This window comes from Oryctolagus cuniculus, chromosome 10 (assembly GCF_051225735.1).
Source record: "Oryctolagus cuniculus isolate XC-2025 breed Fujian yellow rabbit chromosome 10, ASM5122573v1, whole genome shotgun sequence".
Classification (NCBI taxonomy): Eukaryota; Metazoa; Chordata; class Mammalia; order Lagomorpha; family Leporidae; genus Oryctolagus; species Oryctolagus cuniculus.
Window position 1 is genome coordinate 12,303,452 of NC_142876.1, and position 20,447 is coordinate 12,323,898.

General features: G+C 35.7%; 1 protein-coding gene across 2 annotated transcripts in view; it reads left to right on the top strand.

The window, feature by feature from the left end:
- Positions 1-19,740, top strand: part of CDH19 (cadherin 19) — an 86,663-nt gene extending 66,923 nt beyond the window's left edge. For both annotated transcript variants that reach the window (XM_070049866.2, XM_070049868.2), the window contains 3 exons: positions 13,372-13,489; positions 16,907-17,158; positions 18,055-19,740. In XM_070049866.2, the coding sequence (XP_069905967.2) occupies positions 13,372-13,489; positions 16,907-17,158; positions 18,055-18,608 (924 nt within the window). In that variant the 3' untranslated portion in view covers positions 18,609-19,740. The remainder of the gene's footprint in view (positions 1-13,371; positions 13,490-16,906; positions 17,159-18,054) is intronic.
- Positions 19,741-20,447: the final 707 nt, after the last annotated feature.

A 20,447-nucleotide genomic window follows, 5' to 3' on the forward strand; every position in this document is an offset into this window, starting at 1 on the left:
TTTTACTGTTAATTCTCATAGTACAATGCATTAAGGACAAATCTTACATGTGGAGCAAGTGCATAGTGACTCCTGTTGTTGATTTAACAATTGACACTCTTATTTATGACATCAGTAATCACCCGAGGCTCTTGTCATGGGCTGCCGATGCTATGGAAGCCTCTTGAGTCCACAAACTCCGACCTTATTTAGACAAGGCCATGATCAAAGTGGACATTCCCTCCTCCCTTAAGAGAAAGGTACCTCCCTCTTTTATGGCCCCTTCTTTCCACCAGGATCTCACTCACAGAGCTCTTTCATGTAGGTCATTTTTTGCCACAGTGCTTGGCTTTTCATGAAAGGCAGTATTAAAGAAAGAGAGAGAGAGAGAGAGAGAGAGAGAGAGAGAGGTCTTCCATCTGCTGGTTGACTCTCCTATTGGCCACAAGAACCAGGGACTAGCCAGGCCAAAGCCAAGAGCCAGAGGCTTCTTCCAGGTGTCCCGTGTGGTGCAAGGGTCTAATGACTTGTGCCATCCACTGCTACTTTCCCAGGCTCATTAGCAGGGAGCTGGTTCTGAAGTAGAACAGTCCAGACTCGAACTGGTTTCCATAGGGATGCCAGTGTTGAAGGCTACAGCTTAAGCTGCTATGCCACAATGCCAGCCCCAATCACACAAGTTTTTCAAAAGTCTTTCTAAAGAACATTTGGAAAAAACTAGGAGCGATGATAGGATAATCCCTTGGATGATGAACATCATCACAATATCCAACTGAAGTATCTTGACAAAGTACAAGGACATGAAAAGTATCACAGCACTAAATTTACATAATGTATCATATTTATAAAAATGTCCATTGGATCCACATAGTGATTGAATATATGATTTGAATTTTTATTTAAAGCAAAGTAATATGTCTTTAATAATGGAAACACTTTTGAAAATAAAAATTGAAAGATCAATCTCTACAAAGGGATTGTCTAAAAGAAACTCAAATACTAACATTTGACACAATGTACTCTGAAAGAATATCAATGACTAAACTCTGCCAAAGAATAGAAATGCATCTTGGATGTAATGCTATAGAATTAATTTTCTTATGCCTGGCTAAAAGTTTAAATGAAGAAAAGAAACTCTGAAATAGTAAACTCTTTAATAGTTTAACTATTGTGAACACAATGCTTCAAAAAGCTTACGTATCTTTCTCAACAGCATGCAGTTTTATAAACTACTTCACTAGGATTATAATTTGCATTTTGTCTCCAAGAATGTCACACTGATCATAAAGTCTAGATATTCTTTAATTATTTACACAATTAAAAACAATATATAAAAACAGTGTTTTCTGTTTCTCTAATCTGAAACAATTATTTCTACATTTTACTTGGTTTAATTTAATTTGAAATTTGGAGGGTGGGGAGAAAGACACACAGACAGGCAAAGGGATCTTCCATCTACGTGTTAACCTCCACAGCCTGGGCTGGGCCAGGCTAAAGCCAGGAGCCAGGATTTCAGTCTTAGTTTTTCACTTGGGTGGAACGGAGCCATAACCTGTTTCCTCCGGGGTGTATGTTAGCAGCAAGCTGGAAGTAAAAGCAGAGCTAGGACTTGAAAAATAACACGTTGATATTGAATGCAGGCACCAAAACTGGGGTATTACCCTTGTTAAACACCTCCTGCTGTACAATTTTAATGAAAAAAATCAAAATAAAGTCATTTTGATTGATGCTTTCTTTCTGAAATATATTCAAACCCAGACCATGATATGGAATAGCCCCATTTTTATCATCTATTCCCTAAAGAAAAAGGCTAGACATAATCAAATATGGTGTGGGGAACTTGTAGATGTCACTATCAAATTTTACATGTCTGTCTCAATCCTGTATACGTCTGAAAGGTGAATATACTTAAATCCAGAGGAAGCCAAACCTTTACCCTTGGCGTAAACTATGGTTTATGAATTTAATCAGTAGCCAGTCATTGGAGTGCCACCAATGTAGATCACATTATCATAGCTGCTTTCTTCACTGTATGCTAAGATACTTCCTTTTATTAGTCAGGCCACTAGGTCTGTCACATCTACAAGAATGTCATTTGCAACTGTCATGTGTTTTTATAGATCATTATAGAATAAGATTGGCTTAGCCTTGAATTTCTGCTTTGAAATGCACTGGACAGATTTTCTTCAAGTAAAATTAAAACCCAGCATCTCATGTCAATGTGCACTTCCTAAAGTGCCACTGAAGATTTCCCAACATGATAGATAAGTGAGACAGTAATGTGTAAACATTAACACTTATGGAGTAAGCATAATTGCATGTTTTGAAAGGTAACAAAGCCTAATGCATGCAATTGATATTTTCTTTATGCAGAAACCATAACTATTTAGTGTGATTTTTTGTAAATTTTTGTATTAAAATCATTTCAAAGGAGTTGTAAAATCTACTTGACTAAGTTTACCGTTTTCTGAATTGCAAAAGTGAATGGTGCTTCTAAGTACAATATTGTTAACATTCAACTTAAAATTTTTCAGAAAGAATTGGTAAAATAATGAATAATCAATTAAGTAAAGACTGTATTATCAGAGCACAAATTGTGAAATAGGCATGCCAAAGATAGTAAATTCTTGACTTAGCCATGAGGAAACCCAGAGCCAGTTTCTACTTCCTAAGACCCGAGCAGGGAACAGGAGTGGTTGCAACAAGGGGAAGCAACACTTAGCCACCTTTGCACTGCAGAATGAGGAAAGGACAGAGATGAAGGGAAAGAGAGTCTTTGTTTCATGAGACTTTTCAGCTGGTAAGAGTGGGGCACAACAAAGCATGGGAAGCATGCAATTTAGAAAATACTTGTTTAAGACATAGAAAGCCCCTCAATACCAAAACTAAAGACAAAGTTTTGCCCAGGATAACAGAGTTGGTGCAGTTCAGCTTATTTTAAGATTCCCTGTCCCCCAAACTGTATATTTTGTCACTTTCAACTCAAAAAAGAAAAAAAAAATCTCAAACTGAAGTTCACTCTCTGTCACTCTTACCTCTGTAGTACACAGTAGTGTGACTAAAATTTTTCGTTTGACCAGTAACAGTTTCATATATTTATAGTTTACCTTATGATGTTTATTGTCAAATGAGTAAACCAAGTTAGTACACGCATTGCTCACAAATTGTTTTTGAGAAGAGAACACTTAAAATCTACTCTCAGCAGTTTTCAAATGTAAAATACTTCGGCCTGAACTGTGACCAACATGATGTACAAGATCTTTTGAACTTAATCCTCTTGTCCAACTGAAATTATTTGTCCTTTACCCTCACTACACTTGTGTCTGTGATGGTTGTTGCTACCTGCATGAATAGTATAAAGTAGCTGTAACCCAGGAAGCCTAGTGGATGTTTTCACCATAAAGGAGACTGCAACTGCACCTTCTCCAAGGAGACGGAAAGCTAACATTAGTGAGAAGGACTGGCCTTGATATTTGTATTCAGCCTCAAAGTAGCCTTAGAGGTCTACTTAACACGAAGATGTGGTTACACTAGTATTAAGCTTATTAATTCATTTTTATTGAAATTCCTCCTTTTAATTACTGTGATTTTTGTCCCTTGGGTAGGCTCATACTGACACATAGACTTCTCATATTTCCTGCACTAGAACTGTTTAATACCCCTCTCCAGGATTCAATGACCCTTTAGTGGGCGGATGGAATGGTCAGTACTTAAGATTGGGGTACTTGTTCAAGAAAATTCTACTCTACCTCTCTCTCTGTCCTGGTCTGGGAACTGATGTTAAATAATTTTTTTGTCTAAATATGTAATAGAGACATGAAACCTAGGACTCCATAAGTGTGGTAAAATTCATATTAAAAGTATTAAATATAAATATTTATACATTAAAGGTTATCATACATTTAAAGAAAATTAAAAAAGCAAGTCCTATGAAATGTAAGTATTTGCAAGCAGCATAAAATGTGGAAACTTTGCTTATGAATAACTATGTTCACATACCCCATAACCTTTTGGTAGGTCAGCAAATTTTAATTAAAAATAAAACACAACAAAAATAGTTATTTGAAAAAGCAAGAAAGTGATTTTTTAACTTTTATTTAGTAAATATAAATTTCCAAAGACAGTTTATGGATTACAATGGCTTTCCCCCCATAACTTCCCTCCCACTCACACCCCTTCCACTCCCTCTCCCATTCTAGTCACATCAAGATTCATCTTCATTCATCTATATATACAGAAGATCGATTTAGTATATATTAAGTAAAGATTTCATCAGTTTGCACCCACACAGAACATAAAGTGTAAAATATTGTTTCAGTACTAGTTATAGCATTACTTCACATTGGACAACACATTAAGGATAGATCCCACATGAGGAGTAAGTACACAGTGACTCCTGTTGCTGACTTAACAATTTGACACTCTTGTTTATGGCGTCAGTACTTTCCCTAGGCTCTAGTCATGAGTGGCCAAGGCTATGGAAGCCTTTTGAGTTCGCCGATTTCGATCTTATTCCGACAGGGTCATAGTCAAAGTGGAAGTTCTCTCCTCCCTTCAGAGAAAGGAATGGAAAGACAAGATACTTTGGCAAAGAAAAAAAAAAAAAAAACCTTAATGAAAGATTTCTGCGAGTGAGATCCCAGTGGAAAGAACGGGGCCATCAAAGAAGGAGGTACCTTTCTCTGATGGAAGTATTTTGTCATCGATATACAAGTGGACTTGCTGGTTGATAAGAACTCATCTTGCTTAAAAGTTGGTTCACTGGCAGTAATGTGGTGAGTGAATGTCCACAAACACTGTGGGTGACTGTGTCAATTAAGAAATATCCATACAGTATATAACTACCACTAATGAAATATTATTTATCAAAATGAATGTTTCCCCCAGGATACATGTGTACCATTGAATTCTTTCAAAATTATTTTCAATAATATGCATAAATGGAAATGAACAAATGTTTCATTTTTTAATCAAATCCAGAAATGACTTATAATTATGCTCTGCAAAGAGGATTTCATTTCAGAGTGAATAGTATGTGTGATAGTACTTGTAGCCTAGGTGTCTAGGAGCATATGCCATCAGGATCTGTGCAAGTGCCTTCTGTGGACACAGTGAGGAAATCACCTGATGCCTTCCTCAAAACTCAACACCATTGTTATGCAATACATGAATGTACGTTGTTAAAGTGTAATTTTAATATTAGTACTCTAGAAGCTGAATATTTTAATAAATTTATTAGCAAGATTTCTTTGATAATTTATTCATAAAGACTACAATAAAGTATATAAAATGTGTATAAATATAATTCGAACATACAGATTATTTTAGTAAATTTAGGAATTCTAACCCAAGTAATGGATGCTTTGGAACACCATTTACCTAATAAGACACCTTAAAACTCATGAAAAGAAAGCAGCCTTTCAAATTGGTTCCCAAATTAATAGAGCAACCAGATTAATGAGTCTTGAAGGAACACAATTTGAAGCAATTAGTTTCCATAACAATGAATAAATCATCCTACAAAAACAACATTTTCCCTTATTGCTTTCAGCATCAAGATTAGCCACTTTTTAAAAAGTATATTCAGAAGCAATTGAGACAATAATAAAATTTGCTTTGTTTTTTTTTTTTTGTTTTTTTTTTTTTTTTAGTTCTAGATATGACTCTGCATATGAGGATTTATGAAACTCCCTGAGCTTTCTGGCTCATTTTTTATAATGTAAATCTCTGAATAGGTGGGGAGGGCAAACTAAAATATTTAGCAGCAATCTAAAATTTTATCAATGCATTTCAATGAAGGTATGAAGTTGTTTATTTTAAATAGAATTTCTTTATCTTCAAAGGTAATTAGGATTTCTTAAATTATGAATTTATTTTGAAATATTGGAGATTGCTTAAATGTGCTAGACTCTCAGAAAAAAATAAGAATAAAAACAAGCCATTTTCTTTGCAGCTAATTATCATTCTTGACTCTACAGAGAGTCAAAACAAAGGTTAGATTTTTAGTAGCTCAGCCTTCTCTACTTTGTTAAGTAGAATTATCAACCACACTTCCAATTTATTCCTGAACAATAGACAGCACTCAGCTTTCCAATGATAGCCAAGTGTGTCAGCTTGAATTTGATGAGTTTACTTCTTTCACTTTTGAGAAAAAAATAAACAGGATAACAATAATATTTTGCTCCCTTTATCTATTTGAAAGCCATGTTTTGATTTTGTTTTTAGTTGTGGTTTTGTCTTGTGTTTTAGAAAGACAAAGAATTCCAATGTACAGGATTGCAATGAACATTTGTTTTCTAGTGTTAATTTCCAGACATTTTTGTGGCTAATTAGTATTCTTGAATATTGTCTAAACATCACATGTGTAAGGATATTGGCTTTTAATTCATATGTTTCTTCCCATGTGGGAGTGAAACACCACAAACATCAGCAAACAAATAATATATTGAAAGATAGCAAGAGATCTATTAGCATTCATCCACACTACCCAAATAAGACAATGCTCTCCTAACTGTGCTGCATACCAGTCTCATCACTGCAGAAATAACAGTAGAGCTTCTGATCAAAGACCCATCTTTTGAGATTTTGCAAAGACTTCATACTATTAAATACGAAAAAGGGGTAAAAGAGGACTTTGCTAAAAGCAATTTTGTTAATATTAACAGTGAAAATCAGAGTCATGCCACACATCACAAACTCTTAGCATGATGCTCATTTCCTTCTGGAAGTTAATGAGCTGTCCAGGACCTGTGTGTCCTGTGCGTGGAAACAGTGCTGTCCGTGTACACTGCAGATGAGGAGGGAAGCTGCTTAAGGTATTTCATCAATTGCTTAAGGTAACCTTACAAAAATAAAACTAAGTTTTAAGAACTCAAATACAAACATATTACTGAGGATAGTGTTGCTGTTTTATTGCATGGATGTGTAATGGATACTGTGCTAGAGTTAAATACAGTATGATCAGTGGGTTAGGTGAATGAAGTGTTTAAGAATCTGACTACATTGTTTTTGCAATTCCTGTAAATCTGTAATCATTTAGAGATCCAAGATGAAATCACCAAGCTAGAATGAGGGAAAATAAAGTGCAAAAACAGTGATGTAAAGAAAACCAAGAGGCAACTAAAACAGTAATAATTAGCATTATTTAGAATACATAATAGAAATGCTTCTAAGAAATATTTTAGTTCAAGAAATGTGAAAAAATTACAACTATCCTTAGGCTATATAAACTTTTTTCAGAGAATTCAAAATGAGTGAAAACTTCTCAAGTTACTTTAAGTAGCTTACAAAAATTACAAAATTACATACCTACACCCATAAACTTAAATACAAAACTTACTGGGGCCAGCGCTGTGGCTTACTTGGTTAATCCTCTGCCTGCGGTGCCGACATCCCGTATGGGCACCAGGTTCTAGTCCCATTTGCTCCTCTTCCAGTCCACCTCTCTGCTGTGGCCTGGGAGAGCAGTGGAGGATGGCCCAAGTGCTTGGGCCCTGCACCAGCATGGGAGACCAGGAGGAAGCACCTGGCTCCTGGCTTCGGATCGGTGCAGCGCCAGCCATAAGGGCCAATTGGGGGGTGAACCAACGGAAGGATGACCTTTCTCTCTGTCTCTCTCTCTGTTTGTAACTCTACCTGTCAAATAAAAAAATTATTAAGCATTTGGCTGAAAATTTAGTATGTAAACTAGTATTAATATAAATGTCTAGAGATATTAAAAGGTGACATCCAAAAAGAAACATTATCCTTAGAAAGATAACAGAACTTAGTGTTTTAAATCTATTAATATTATATCAATTGTCAAAGAAACAAAGTTGAACACACAAACATTAAATGTGATGCTAAAAACTCTGCTGAGAAAGTTAAGCCAATATTCTAGGCTACAAAAAAATAAGTCAAAATGCACACATAGTAAATATAAGAATAAAATGTTATACTAGTGCTCAAACCAGTCCTAAAATCTTGTGATACTGACATTTGTATGTTAGTAGAATTTAAAATATATAGTAATGCAAAGTAAGTCTTTAGACTATTAATTGTATCATAGTATCCATACCAAAATCTAAAAAAAAATCATCTGAGTTACAGATAAAGTTATAAAACTTAGAAAGGTGTTTGAGGGACCAGTGCTGTGGCACAAGGGGTTAACACCCTGGCCTGAAGCGCCAGCATCCCAAATGGGCTCTGGTTCCAGACTCAGCTGCTCCACCTCTAATCCAGCTCTCTGCTATGGCCTGGGAAAGCTGTAGAAGATGGCCCAAGCCCTTGGGCCCCTGCAGCCCCATGGGAGACCTGGAAGAAGTTTCTGACTCCTGGCTTCAGATCAGCGCAGCTCCGGCTGTTGCAGCAAATTGGGGAGTGAACCATCAGATGGAAGACCTCTTTCTTGCCTTGCCTCTCTCTGTGTAACTCTGACTTTCAAATAAATAAATAAATCTTTAAAAAAAAAAAAGCCTTTTGAAATGATTGTCTACCATAATACTACTAAATGAATATTGAATTTTAGTTTATCTAACTGGTGTATTTAATGTACAAAATATAAGCAAATAGAATTAATTTTAATGTTACTTGTTTGAAAAAATGAATATAAAATATTATCTTGTTTATTATCATAGATGAGGACATTTTATTTAGTTTTCCATTCTATGAAGATGATGGTTGAATCACGTCTCACAGATTCAAACAGGACAAATGACAGGTTAAAGAGTATTCTGTATCTATCATCGTTAAATTAATAATACTTTCATTTTATAAAATGAAAATGACAAAATGGTCACAGTCCACATTGACACAAACACTTCCTCAATGGCCTATAAACTTAAGCAGATATATTTTTTTCATAATGTGTAGAGACTGTGGTGAAGACAAAAGGAGGCAAATTTTCAGTGTTTTGCAAATATTAGTATAACAAATGTGCTGATATTAGAGTAATTTGTCTTCTGTACTTAGTATTAATAATATCATTTTTCAAATCAGTGATTCTCATTACCTTGACTATAAATAGCATAGTATCTTTTCCTGAAGTAAATTAAATATTGGTGATTTTTTTATTCTTTTATATGAAGTCTGTCTAATGCAAAGAAATATAATTCTTCTTATAATAATATAAAAATGTTTTTCTCTTCTCTAAATTTCAATGAGAACACATCATCAACCATGATATTCTACTCATTTTCCTTCTCCACTTTTGCCTGTCTTTTTCTGTTTTCCATAGCTCCTTCTTTTCTTCTATCATGTACCTGTAACTCCTCAAGTCCAGTAAATGGCCAAATGACTTCCAGATGCATGTGTCTGCTCACTCTGCCTCTTAGGTTTCAAACTTGTCTGTCCAACTTACTAGAAAAAAGTATACTCAGAGAATCTATGGTTACAGGAAACCTACCCGCAAGCTTGTACCTTCCCAGTATCTTTAGCAAAAATGCAATTCACCAAGTTGTGGAAAAAAGACATGTGGACATCATGCCTAATCCATTCTTTCCTTCATTCTCCATATGTGATCAGTTGTGAAGTTCCATCTATCCCACCTCCTAAATATACGTTCAGTACTTCCATTTCTCTAGATGTTCACTCTTTTGACCTGCCAGGAACCAAGTAGCTCTTCTGAAGTGTATTTTCTTAATTACACAGAGGGACATTCCCATAAGATCAAGCTCTGCTTCATTGCAATCTCCCAAACACATGCACAATATAGTGCTCCTTGAAAAAAATTATATTCACAAGGTAACATGTAGGCATGTAGACAGTCTCTACAGATTTTAGTGGTAGCGAAAGGACCAGAAAAAGTTATGTCCCTCTAGGAAATAGTGAAAAAATATGGCTTCACCGACATAGCATGGAGTTCAGTGTACCATGCTTCTGAACGGGAACAAGATTTTAGACTACCATTAATTTCTCATCATTTGTGTCCTATCATGCTAACCAAAGGAGATAATAAGGTAATCTAGATTTTCTTTTTGTTTCTAATTCTATAATTTTCACTTTGGCTTTTTGAATAGATGTTCAACAAACTTCTTTACTGATAATACTTTCCAGACAATGGGAAATAATTTTTATCTTTAGCCTTAAGAAAGGTACAAAACACTCAGATAAATAAGGAACTTCAATGATAATTTACAAATTCCTTCTATATGTTCATTTATTGTAACTCTGCATTTTGTTTCTCATTTTATACTAAAAATCATTTTCTATTCAACACATTTCCAGAAATTGATTTTTGTATAATTAATGCTGAATATATGTATATTGACTTAAGAATTTCACCCTTCACTTTATAGTTTATAATAATACTTAACAATTTATTCTTTGACTAATTCTGGAATTGGATTTAATTGTCAGTTGCACTGAAGAGAAGTAAATAGAATCTAATTTATTGCTTGCTCCATACCAGAATGCACAACTGTGACTTCTTAGACAAGCTGTCAAAAGATTTCATGTTAATAATACCCATACCTCTGGTTTGCAAGAGTTAGCATTGTATTTATTTTGTGTCAGGAAAATTAATCTAGCAATGACATTTTAGTAAATTGGCCCTTGTGTGCCTTTTTTTCCTGGGGAAATATATCATACAGAGTGATTGATATCAGGAAAATTACCTTTATTTCCACAATCATCTTTAAAGTCAAAAACTCTATGTAGTCACATAAAATAATTAACTTGAAATTTATGAAACTGCCAATATTTTACCACCTTTAACCTTCAAAATATGAATTCCATTAATTTTTAGCTAATATGTGACTTCTTCATCTTCACTGCTTTTGTGCATTATTTAATGGTCTGGATTCCATCTTCCCCTTTAATTCGCATATTTTTACTAAGGGGTTAGCTCCCTTGATAAATTCCTAGCCTACAATATATTCTATTCCATACCAAAAACCCAGGTTATTTTTGATCTATTCTATTGCAATTATTTTGCTGATTTCTCTTTATGTCTCTATCTTTTCTGAGACTTTTTTGGTGCTTATTTATTCCAGATATTTTAGAGTAAGTGTGTGTGTGTGTGTGTGTGTGTGTGTGAGAGAGAGAGAGAGAGAGAGAGAGAGAGAGACCTTCAAGAACAGGAATAGGACAGGGCAGAAGCCAGGCCCACAGGCCCCACATGTATACCCCATATTCCACAGCAGCTGTGCCTCAGCGTGCAACCTAATTTAACCGAGCCAGTTCACTCCTGATACTTACCTTACTTGAGAAAGAATATAAATATTTATAAAATGGAGAGTAGAATGCATCGTAACATATCCCTGTGAAGATTGGCTAAGTTAATTGGCAGAGCACTGCCTGACACATAGATAAGTTCCTATTAACGGGTGGTTCATTTTAGATATGCCAGACTGGCACACTATATTTCCATCATACATTTTGCTTTCCGATATATAGGAAATAGAATGAGTTGTGTCAGATATAAATTGGATAAAATTCTATCCAGAGACCAAAGAGAATATTAAAAATTTGAGTTCACAGAATTTGTCATAATTTGAAATCATTCTCATTACCTCTTTGTCCAATCTTTCAAGTCATGACTTTCATCTGTGTATTTATTTTTAATTTCTTATTTGTCTTTGATCCAATAAATGTAGACAGTCTGCAATATGCCTCAGGTAAGTTGTAGATATAACTTAGAAATCTAACCATGCAACAAATTCAAAATTTTCTTAGAATTTATTTGAAAACTAAAGCAAAAATGCTTTTGGTATTAAAAGAAATAAATGTCACTAAACTAGATGATGGGCACCTTAATATTGGCCATCTTTTAGAGATTAAAAGAGTACATGTTCAATGTTAATTCAATGGAATTAATGATAACCAATCTATTACTACACTTATTGTGCCGGTGTTTTCCTGTGTGTAGAGTGCAATAAACCATATATTTCAGCAAGCATGACTTAAAAAGAAAAAATAAATTGATGGAAGGTTTGTCAAGGAGACAGTGTTGAAAGTTTTACCTATATGTATGTAGAGGATATTCTAAGTAGCTACAAGTGTACAAAGCCAGTGTCTCTCCAGTCCTCTTAATGCTTCATACATAAAAAGGAGACATTTTTAACATTTAGTCAGAGGTTCATGCTCCGTAAAGAACATTAGGCAGTAAAATACAATTGTTGCTAATCTTACTCCAACAAATATACCTATAATAAGATCATTAACAAGTGCAATGGCCTATGAATAAAAGAGTGTTTTCATGAAGAATGTATATGAAAGCCATGTATTCATTTTGCATCATGCTATTTGATAAGGTACACAGTCCTAGAAGGAAAGTGTAACAGATCAGGTAATACCTACATTTTTAAAACGGAAAACTTCATAGTGTCAAAACCAGAGTTAGGAATATCAGACTTCCTAGCCCTGTGATTCACCCAGCCGGTATTAACGCGTATGGTTTTCTGAATTAAAAGAATTACTTTCATATGATACAATCACATTGTTATTAGCATGGATGAAATGAAAATTTCCCTCATTAGATTATCTGATCAACACTAGATGATTATGATTTAATTATAGATGTGTTGTAGAGAAAGTAAATCTATGTAGAGGAATAAAGTATAAATTGGAGAAATACCTGCTCTTTGAAGTATAACATTAAAAAATTGGGTCTGTCAGCTTGCAAAGGATGATAGCTTTGAGTGACACATTGCTAAAAATACTTTTGTTCTAGAAGATTTAAACGTTAACTTGTATAATCAATTTACTTTAATTTCCAGGATTAATTACAATCTCACAATATGATTGTGGCAGCATATCTCTTTTGACAATAATGAATTAAATGACTGACACATTAATGTCTTCAAATAAAAGAATTAATTGAGGATGGATTTATTCTTATCTGCATGACTTCATTGTTTTATGATCTGAGATATAGAGAGGGGCTTATTGGATATGTAAGATATTCCTATCATCTTTATAGGTCAAAGGAAATTATGTACATTTTTCTCAGATTTAGATGCATTATTTTACCATAGCAATTTAAAAACTCATTACATTAGCAAATACATTTAAACCAAATAACTACCACATTTTTCATCTCATTACAAGCAAAAAAAATTAGCAAATCATGATGTCTTGAATTCAGATGAAGAAGCAGGAGGAAGAAGGAAGGAAGAGGAAAACGTGGGCAGAGCGAGTAAGGAAGCATATAGATAGCAGACATGCTTTGAAAATTTAGCTTATGAAGTTCACTGGATCCATTAATGTGATTTTATTTATTATGTAATATGATGCTACAGTTCTGAAAGGGGGACTAAAACATCTTAACCTGATTAACCAATTGTCAGATATTCTTAGCAATGTCCCTAGTGACTTTGGTAAAGAGATGTTAATATAAGGTAAAAATAAAAATAACAGTGATTATTTGCTAAATACAAAAAGAGATGAGAAAATCCATCCTTATTATTTTCCTAGGTAATTCAGACTATCAGTGCAATGGATAGAGATGAATCTGTAGAAGACCACCATTTCTACTTTAATCTCTCTATGGAAGACAAAAACAACTCAAATTTTATCATCATAGACAATCAAGGTAAAAGCACTCATTTGCAATTGTTGGTAATGGCATTATCCATTCTTTGTGAATTACATTTGATTTCAATGAAATTTACTGCACTAACTTTTATGTTGTTCTTGCAACGTGATAATGCTGAGAACTGTAGCAAAGCAATAACCATGAAAATGGAAAGTAAAACTCAAAGTCAAGTTTTAAAAATATTGGCTCTATGTTCTTGTAAAATCCAAATGATTCTACAAATATTAATGCAGCTCTGACCCCATTGCTTCTTTCGTGTTAAAATCATCTATCTCAAACTTCAATTCACATCTGTGGAAAATGATAAAAATCTTTTTTAAGAATTCATTTTATTTATTTGAATGGTACAGTTACAGAGATAGAAGGGCACACACACACACACACACACACAGATCTTCCAATCATTGGTTCACTTCCCAAATGGCTGCAAGGGCTGGGGGCTGGGCCAAGCTGAAGCCAGGAGCCAGGAGCTTCTTCTGGATCTCCCATGTGGGTACAGGGTCCCAGGCACTCGGACCATCTTCCACTGCTTTCCCAGGCCCATTAGCAGAGAGCTGGAATGGAAGTGGAGCAGCTAAGACTTGAAGCAGCGCCCATATGCAATGCTGGTGCTGCGTGTAGCAGCTTTACCTGCTTAGCCACAACACTGGTCCCAGTGATACAATCTTAACCTTAATTCAGACCTGTGTTAGCTTGATTGATTAAAATATATTTGTAGTATTAATTAGTAACTGCAAATATATGAATTTGTCTAAGAATGTTTTCTTCCTTAAATGGAAAAATATTTTGTCTATTTAAATATTAGTGTTCTAGTGGGTTCATAGGTGGAAGATTAGGTGGAAGATTCTTTGTAAAAGAGGATTAATTTTATACAAATTTCTGTTTTTTTCATTTATTTTAATAAGATTTTTAAGGCAGAATTACAGAGAGAGAGGAGGAGGAGGAGAAAGAGGGGGTAGAAAGAGAGGGAGAGATCTTCCATCAGCTGGCTCACTCTCCAGATGGCCAGCACTAGGCTAGGCAGAAGTCAGAAGCCAGGCGCTCTATCTGGGTGTCCTACATGGGTGGCAGAGGCCCAAACGCTTGAGGCCCATCTTCATCTGCTTTTCCCAGGCCGTTGACAGGGAGCTGGATTGGAAGTGGAGCAGCCAGGACTCAAACCGGCATCTTTGTGGGATGCCAGTGTTGCGGGGTGATGGCTTTGCCTGCGACTCCACAGCACTAGCCCCAAATTCAGTAAGAGATTTTTTCCATAATATGGGTTTTTACCTCATTTTTTGTTTATACTACAAAAGGATGAATTACTCAAGCACCTATAAACAAAATTCTCACAGCTGCCTTTTAGTCTTTAATTTTTTTTCTTTTAAGATTTAGTTATTTATTTGAAAAGTGGCATTACAGAGAGGGAGAGGCAGAGAGAGAGACAGAGATCCTGTATATGCTGATTCACACTCCAAATAGCCACACTAGCCAGGACCATGCCAGACTGAAAAAGCAAACAGCTTCATCCAAGTCTCCCACGTGGATGTAGGGACACAAGCATTTGTGCTATGTTCCTCTGCATTGCCGGGTGCATCAGCAGGAAGCTGGATTAGAAGTGGAACAGCTGAGACTAAAACCAGTGCCAATATAGGATGCCAGCATGCAGGAAGATAGCTTCCTTCCTTCACAGTGAATATGAAGATTTCCTGGAGAGAACTTTTTGGGGAATAGTAAAGGCAAACACGTCTCTCTCTTTTTTGCCCTTGTCAAACTCTCAAAAAGTAACTCATAATAATATAGAAAACCCCACAGATCTAAGTTGTGGCTTGAGTTTTCTTATATTGATAAAAAATAGTTATTAAGGCAAATAAATATATTAGTATATAAAACATATGTTGTGGTTATAAGTAATTTAATAGAAAGCATATTGAAAAATGCAAAAGATCTCTCTGCTCTTAAATCTGTCTAGTAAATACAATCTCATGGGCTTTATTGATTTCCAGAGTATAATGGAGTCTTTAATATCATCTGGAAAAATTTAAAAAAAAAAGGTGTTTCAACAAGCTTTCAAAATTTACATTTTAATGCTATTATCTTCCAATGTTTTTCTTATGGCCTCAGAAAATATTTTGAGTGATGACAATCTAAAAGTAGCAAACAAAAAAGCAAAAAGTAAAGTAAAAAAAGAGTTATTACACTGAAAAGAGTTGCTTAAAGTATTCTGGTATCTAAGGAAGAACAATTTGATGTATATCAAAGTATATGTTGTTAATTTCCACCAATTTTTAAAATTCTATTTGTATATGAACGAATTAGTGTGTGTTAGTTGCAATGATTATCTAAATTTTTAAATAGGAAATGAGATCATAAAGTCAAAGGGAAATGAAACATCTTAATATGATTTTCTTTACTAAGTAAATTAATTATTTCTCTTATTAGAATTATTTGAGATTACATGCTATTATGATAATTTTGAAGATATAGTATTACTAGTGTTTTGAAAATAATGGTTCTCAAGTAAAAGAAAAACGTTGTCATGTGTAAATAGTCACATCATTGGCATAAATCGAATACTGGTGGTACCCAGAAAATATTTAAAAACTGTTTTCTATGTTCCACATATGAGTTTCTCATTTTGCCAGACATTTGGAAATGATTCAAGCAATTCTTCTATTTATACAATTAAGGTTTATGTGATGTGAGAAACAATAATTTGTGGGAGTTTGGCTCCATGATTCAGCTGCCACCTAGGATAGCCACATTCCATAATGGATGCCTGATCTATATTGGATGCCTGGCTCCTCCACTTCCTATCCAGCTTCCTGCAAATGCACATTATGGGGGCACCAGATGACAATAAAGTACAAGGGTCTCTGTCACCCACTGGGGAGACCTGGGCAGACTTCTGTGCCGGCATTTGTGGAGTGAAACAGAGAATGGAAGAAGTCATTGTGTCTGTCTCTGTCTTAAAAAAGAACAATTGGGGGGCGGTCTCTTAACTAATTATTTATTTATTTATCTTTATTTAATTTAAATACCTGTGCTGGTTATTTCTCCAGTTTTCCACAACAGCTGTGTTGGCTAGGCAGAAGCTAGGAGCTCCGAACTTAATCCAGGTCTCCCACTTGAGTGGCAGAGACCCAAGTACTTGAGCCAAGAGCTCCTGTTTCACTAGGCCAGCATTAGCAGGGAGCTGGATCAGAATTAGAGATCCAGGACTCAATAATGGACCCTGATATGGGACGCAAGTGTTCCAAGTGGTGAATTAGCTGCTGTGCCAAATATGCATCCCTGGATATATTGTTTATCTGAAATCTTTTTCTTTTATTTGAATTTGTCCTGTCATATTTCCATACTATTACCTCAAGTATTTATGACATGTGTATTTCTTTTATACTGTTGAAAAATTATGCACATGGATTTCTGTTTTAGACAATACAGCTGTAATTTTGACCAATAGAACTGGTTTTAGCCTTCAAGAAGAACCTGTCTTGTACATATCTATCTTAATTGCGGACAATGGAATCCCATCACTCACAAGTACAAACACCCTCACAGTGTATGTCTGTGATTGTGATGACGATGGAAACACTCAGTCCTGCAGTAACAAGGAACTTGCGCTTTCCTTGGGATTCATGATGGAAGTCATAATCGCTATTCTGATCTGCATTATGATAATATTTGGTGAGTAGTACTGAACTGACCATATGTTCATGTATTCAAAATCAAATGATAAAAGCAAGTATATGTGATAGTTATAGTGGTATCCTTTTCTTATATATGTGCTTAATTGAATAGCAATGTAACTTCCAAGGTTGGGTAAGAGTTAGCTGTCCTTGATACACACACGTAAACACAGACATGCATGCATATGAGCATATACACACACCTAAATATTTTCTTCAAAATAAGAGTGTTATGGGGCTGTTTTGCATATCAATTTTGTAAAAAAGGTGTTATGATTTATATGCCTGATAATTGGGAATTTCTGAAATTAATATGGTTTCACAGAGTTCAGGTTCTGAATTAATATTTCCTAGCTGTCTTTCTGGAGCTTTTACTTAATGCTTTTGTGTGTCAGTTCCCTTTTTCATCCTCAATAGGATATGGTAGGAATGAAATCAATCAATAAGCTGGAACATTTTAGAACAATTTCTGGCATACACTTTAGAGTCAATATTAACTCAGAAAATAATTATGCCACAGAATTTTGCCTGAATGAAGAGTATCATGAAACTGCTCTGTTGTTTGAAACTTTTAATCATCTGGATCGTTGGTTTCCAGGGTTGAAAAGCACATGCAGACTTGAACACCATCATCTACCTTGTTCAAGGTTATTATCTTAGAATTAAATTTTAAATTGTTCATCATAAGTACAGCTGACTGTATCAGCCTGACACTTTTCCTCTGAATCGTCAGCCAGATAGATCCTCAGGTTTCTCTTACATGGTTTTGTAAATTTCCACAAGAAATGCATTCTGTGTTTATCAGTCATAAAGTTAAAGCTCCGCCTTAAGCTTGTGGTTGTGAACCATCGCTGGCGCGTCCTCACTAACACACTGCTGCGATCTCTTGCTCAGGGTTTGTGTTTTTGACCTTGGGCCTGACACAGCGGAAAGAGCAGCCTCCGTTTCCGGAGAAAGGTGACGGCTTCCGAGAAAACATTTTCAGCTACAACGATGAGGGGGGCGGGGAGGAAGACACAGAGGCCTTCGACATCGTGGAACTGAGGAGCAGCACCGTCAGGCGCCCACGCCGGCCCCTGCAGGCGGGCCCGGACAGCGCCAGCGCCGACCCCCGCAGCCTGTACCGCCAGTCCCTGCAGGCGGGCCCCGACAGCGCCGACCCCCGCAGCCTGTACCGCCAGTCCCTGCAGGCGGGCCCCGACAGCGCCGTGTTCCGGAGGTTCATCCTGGAGAAGCTGGAGGAGGCGGACGCGGACCCCTGCGCGCCTCCCTTTGACGCCCTGCAGACCTACGCTTTCGAGGGCACCGGGTCGAGCGCCGGGTCCCTCAGCTCCGTCGCTTCGGCCGGCTCCGAGCAGGAAGAAGACTATGACTACCTTGCGGACTTAGGCCCTCGCTTTCAACGACTAGCGTGCATGTTTGGTTCTGCAGTGCAGTCCCATAATTAGAGGGTTTCGCCGTCGAAATGTGGAAAGTGCTCACGTGCGTTTGGGGAAGACGTAGTCTCTTGGTCAAGAGCGACGTGGCTCCTCACGAGAAGAAACTTTAAAGCCCAGGTTGAGCCGAATAGTTTTCTGATGTCCTTGCAGTAAATGGTCCATGTTATTTCAAGCCACTCTCCTGTTGTCACTAACAACGGGCTTGCCTACAATGAGCTACTTGTGCATGGCTCAAATACTCTTCCGGACCTTCCAGTGTCATCCAGTGACAGCCCATGACAGTGTGAACAGCAAATTTGAGAGAGGCAAAAATTTAGGCTTGCTTAAGATTATTTCAGTTATCCTTTTCATTTCCTTCTGACAAAGTAAGAGTGAATTGTTCATATTTGTTAAGTTCTTGGTATTAGAGATAAGTGTTGAAACCTAGGAGAATCTGGCTGATTGCATACACATTTTATAACATGTACTCTATATGAAGAAGCAGGCTTTGGGATTCTATGGGTCATTCTAGCTTGATATTTTACAATCTTTGTGAAGATCTAAACTGTAATTTCAATTAAAATGTTTTCAGTTTTGGATAGATGCTTGGTATGTATTAATTAATCAGAGTTATACAAGTAAATCGGTGTCATTTTTTTACACTATGTCTTTGTGTTTAAATGGGGCATGAAAATATAGTTAGAAATTTGCATAGATTATTATCACAGGCAGCCCAAGATACACTCTTACCATGGCAAATATGAGTCATGATTTATTCACTTTTGAATTCAGATGTTATGAAGCTAGAGACAAGTTTGAAAGATGTTAAGAAAGTTTAATCCCTACTAAAAATGATACAGATATGTGGAAGAGGTATTGGTTGCAAATGTGAATTACTATTCATCCTAAAGTTTATAATCAACTGCACTGATTCTTACCTTTTACAGAATAAAAGAATATACAATTCTTAGCATTTTGTATTCTGTTACGAACTTAGGATATAACTGATCCTTCAGTGTCATTTTCTTTTATTGCTCCGTATGAAATTAGGTGCAGTAGTTACTTTTATTGTGGCATTATGAAGGAAGTAAATGTTAAGCTGTTGGACATAAAGCTTTATGGTAATATCAGATAATAAGACAATAAAACACTTTAATTTTAATTGACCTTTTAAGAATGATCCTTATTATTACACTCAAATCAAGGTATACTTCAAAATTTACAGTTTGAACAGAATGAAAGTAGTGATACAATGTCCTTAAAATTGGTTTATATGATCATTTTTATTAATAGCATGTAAGACTGAGTTAAAGCAAATTGGCCATATTTGCCTAAATCAAATATTGAGAGTAATCTTGAGATGTGGAGAGAATAGTTGAATGATTACCATATATTTTCCTCTGTATGTGAAAACTTAACTTAAGAAAGAGTGAAATACTAAAAATTTATAACAGCAAAATACAAATATATGAGTTGAGAGAGATTCATATTTCCTTCATATTAAAATACAAATGGAAAGAATGAAGGTGTGGACATTTTCATGCATTATTCAATGAAGGATTTCTCCTAGTATTTAAGGTGTGCTATGTAATCTTGCTTGAAGAATTGCAAAGTATGATACACAACAGATGAAGCAGTCCATGGAAAATAGATTAGAAAAAAGAAATAAGTTCTTCTGGGGATCACAGTAGGTTCTGTCATGGATGAAAGCCTCATACACTCGGATAAACAACTTAAAAATTCATGCAATATTTGCACCAATATATTTAAAGTTTTTGTCCAGTGGCACTAAGCAGATGTTTTAAAATAAATTGTTGTTTAGTTAATGATCTGTCAATCACAGGGTGCATAGGATAAAAGTACACACAA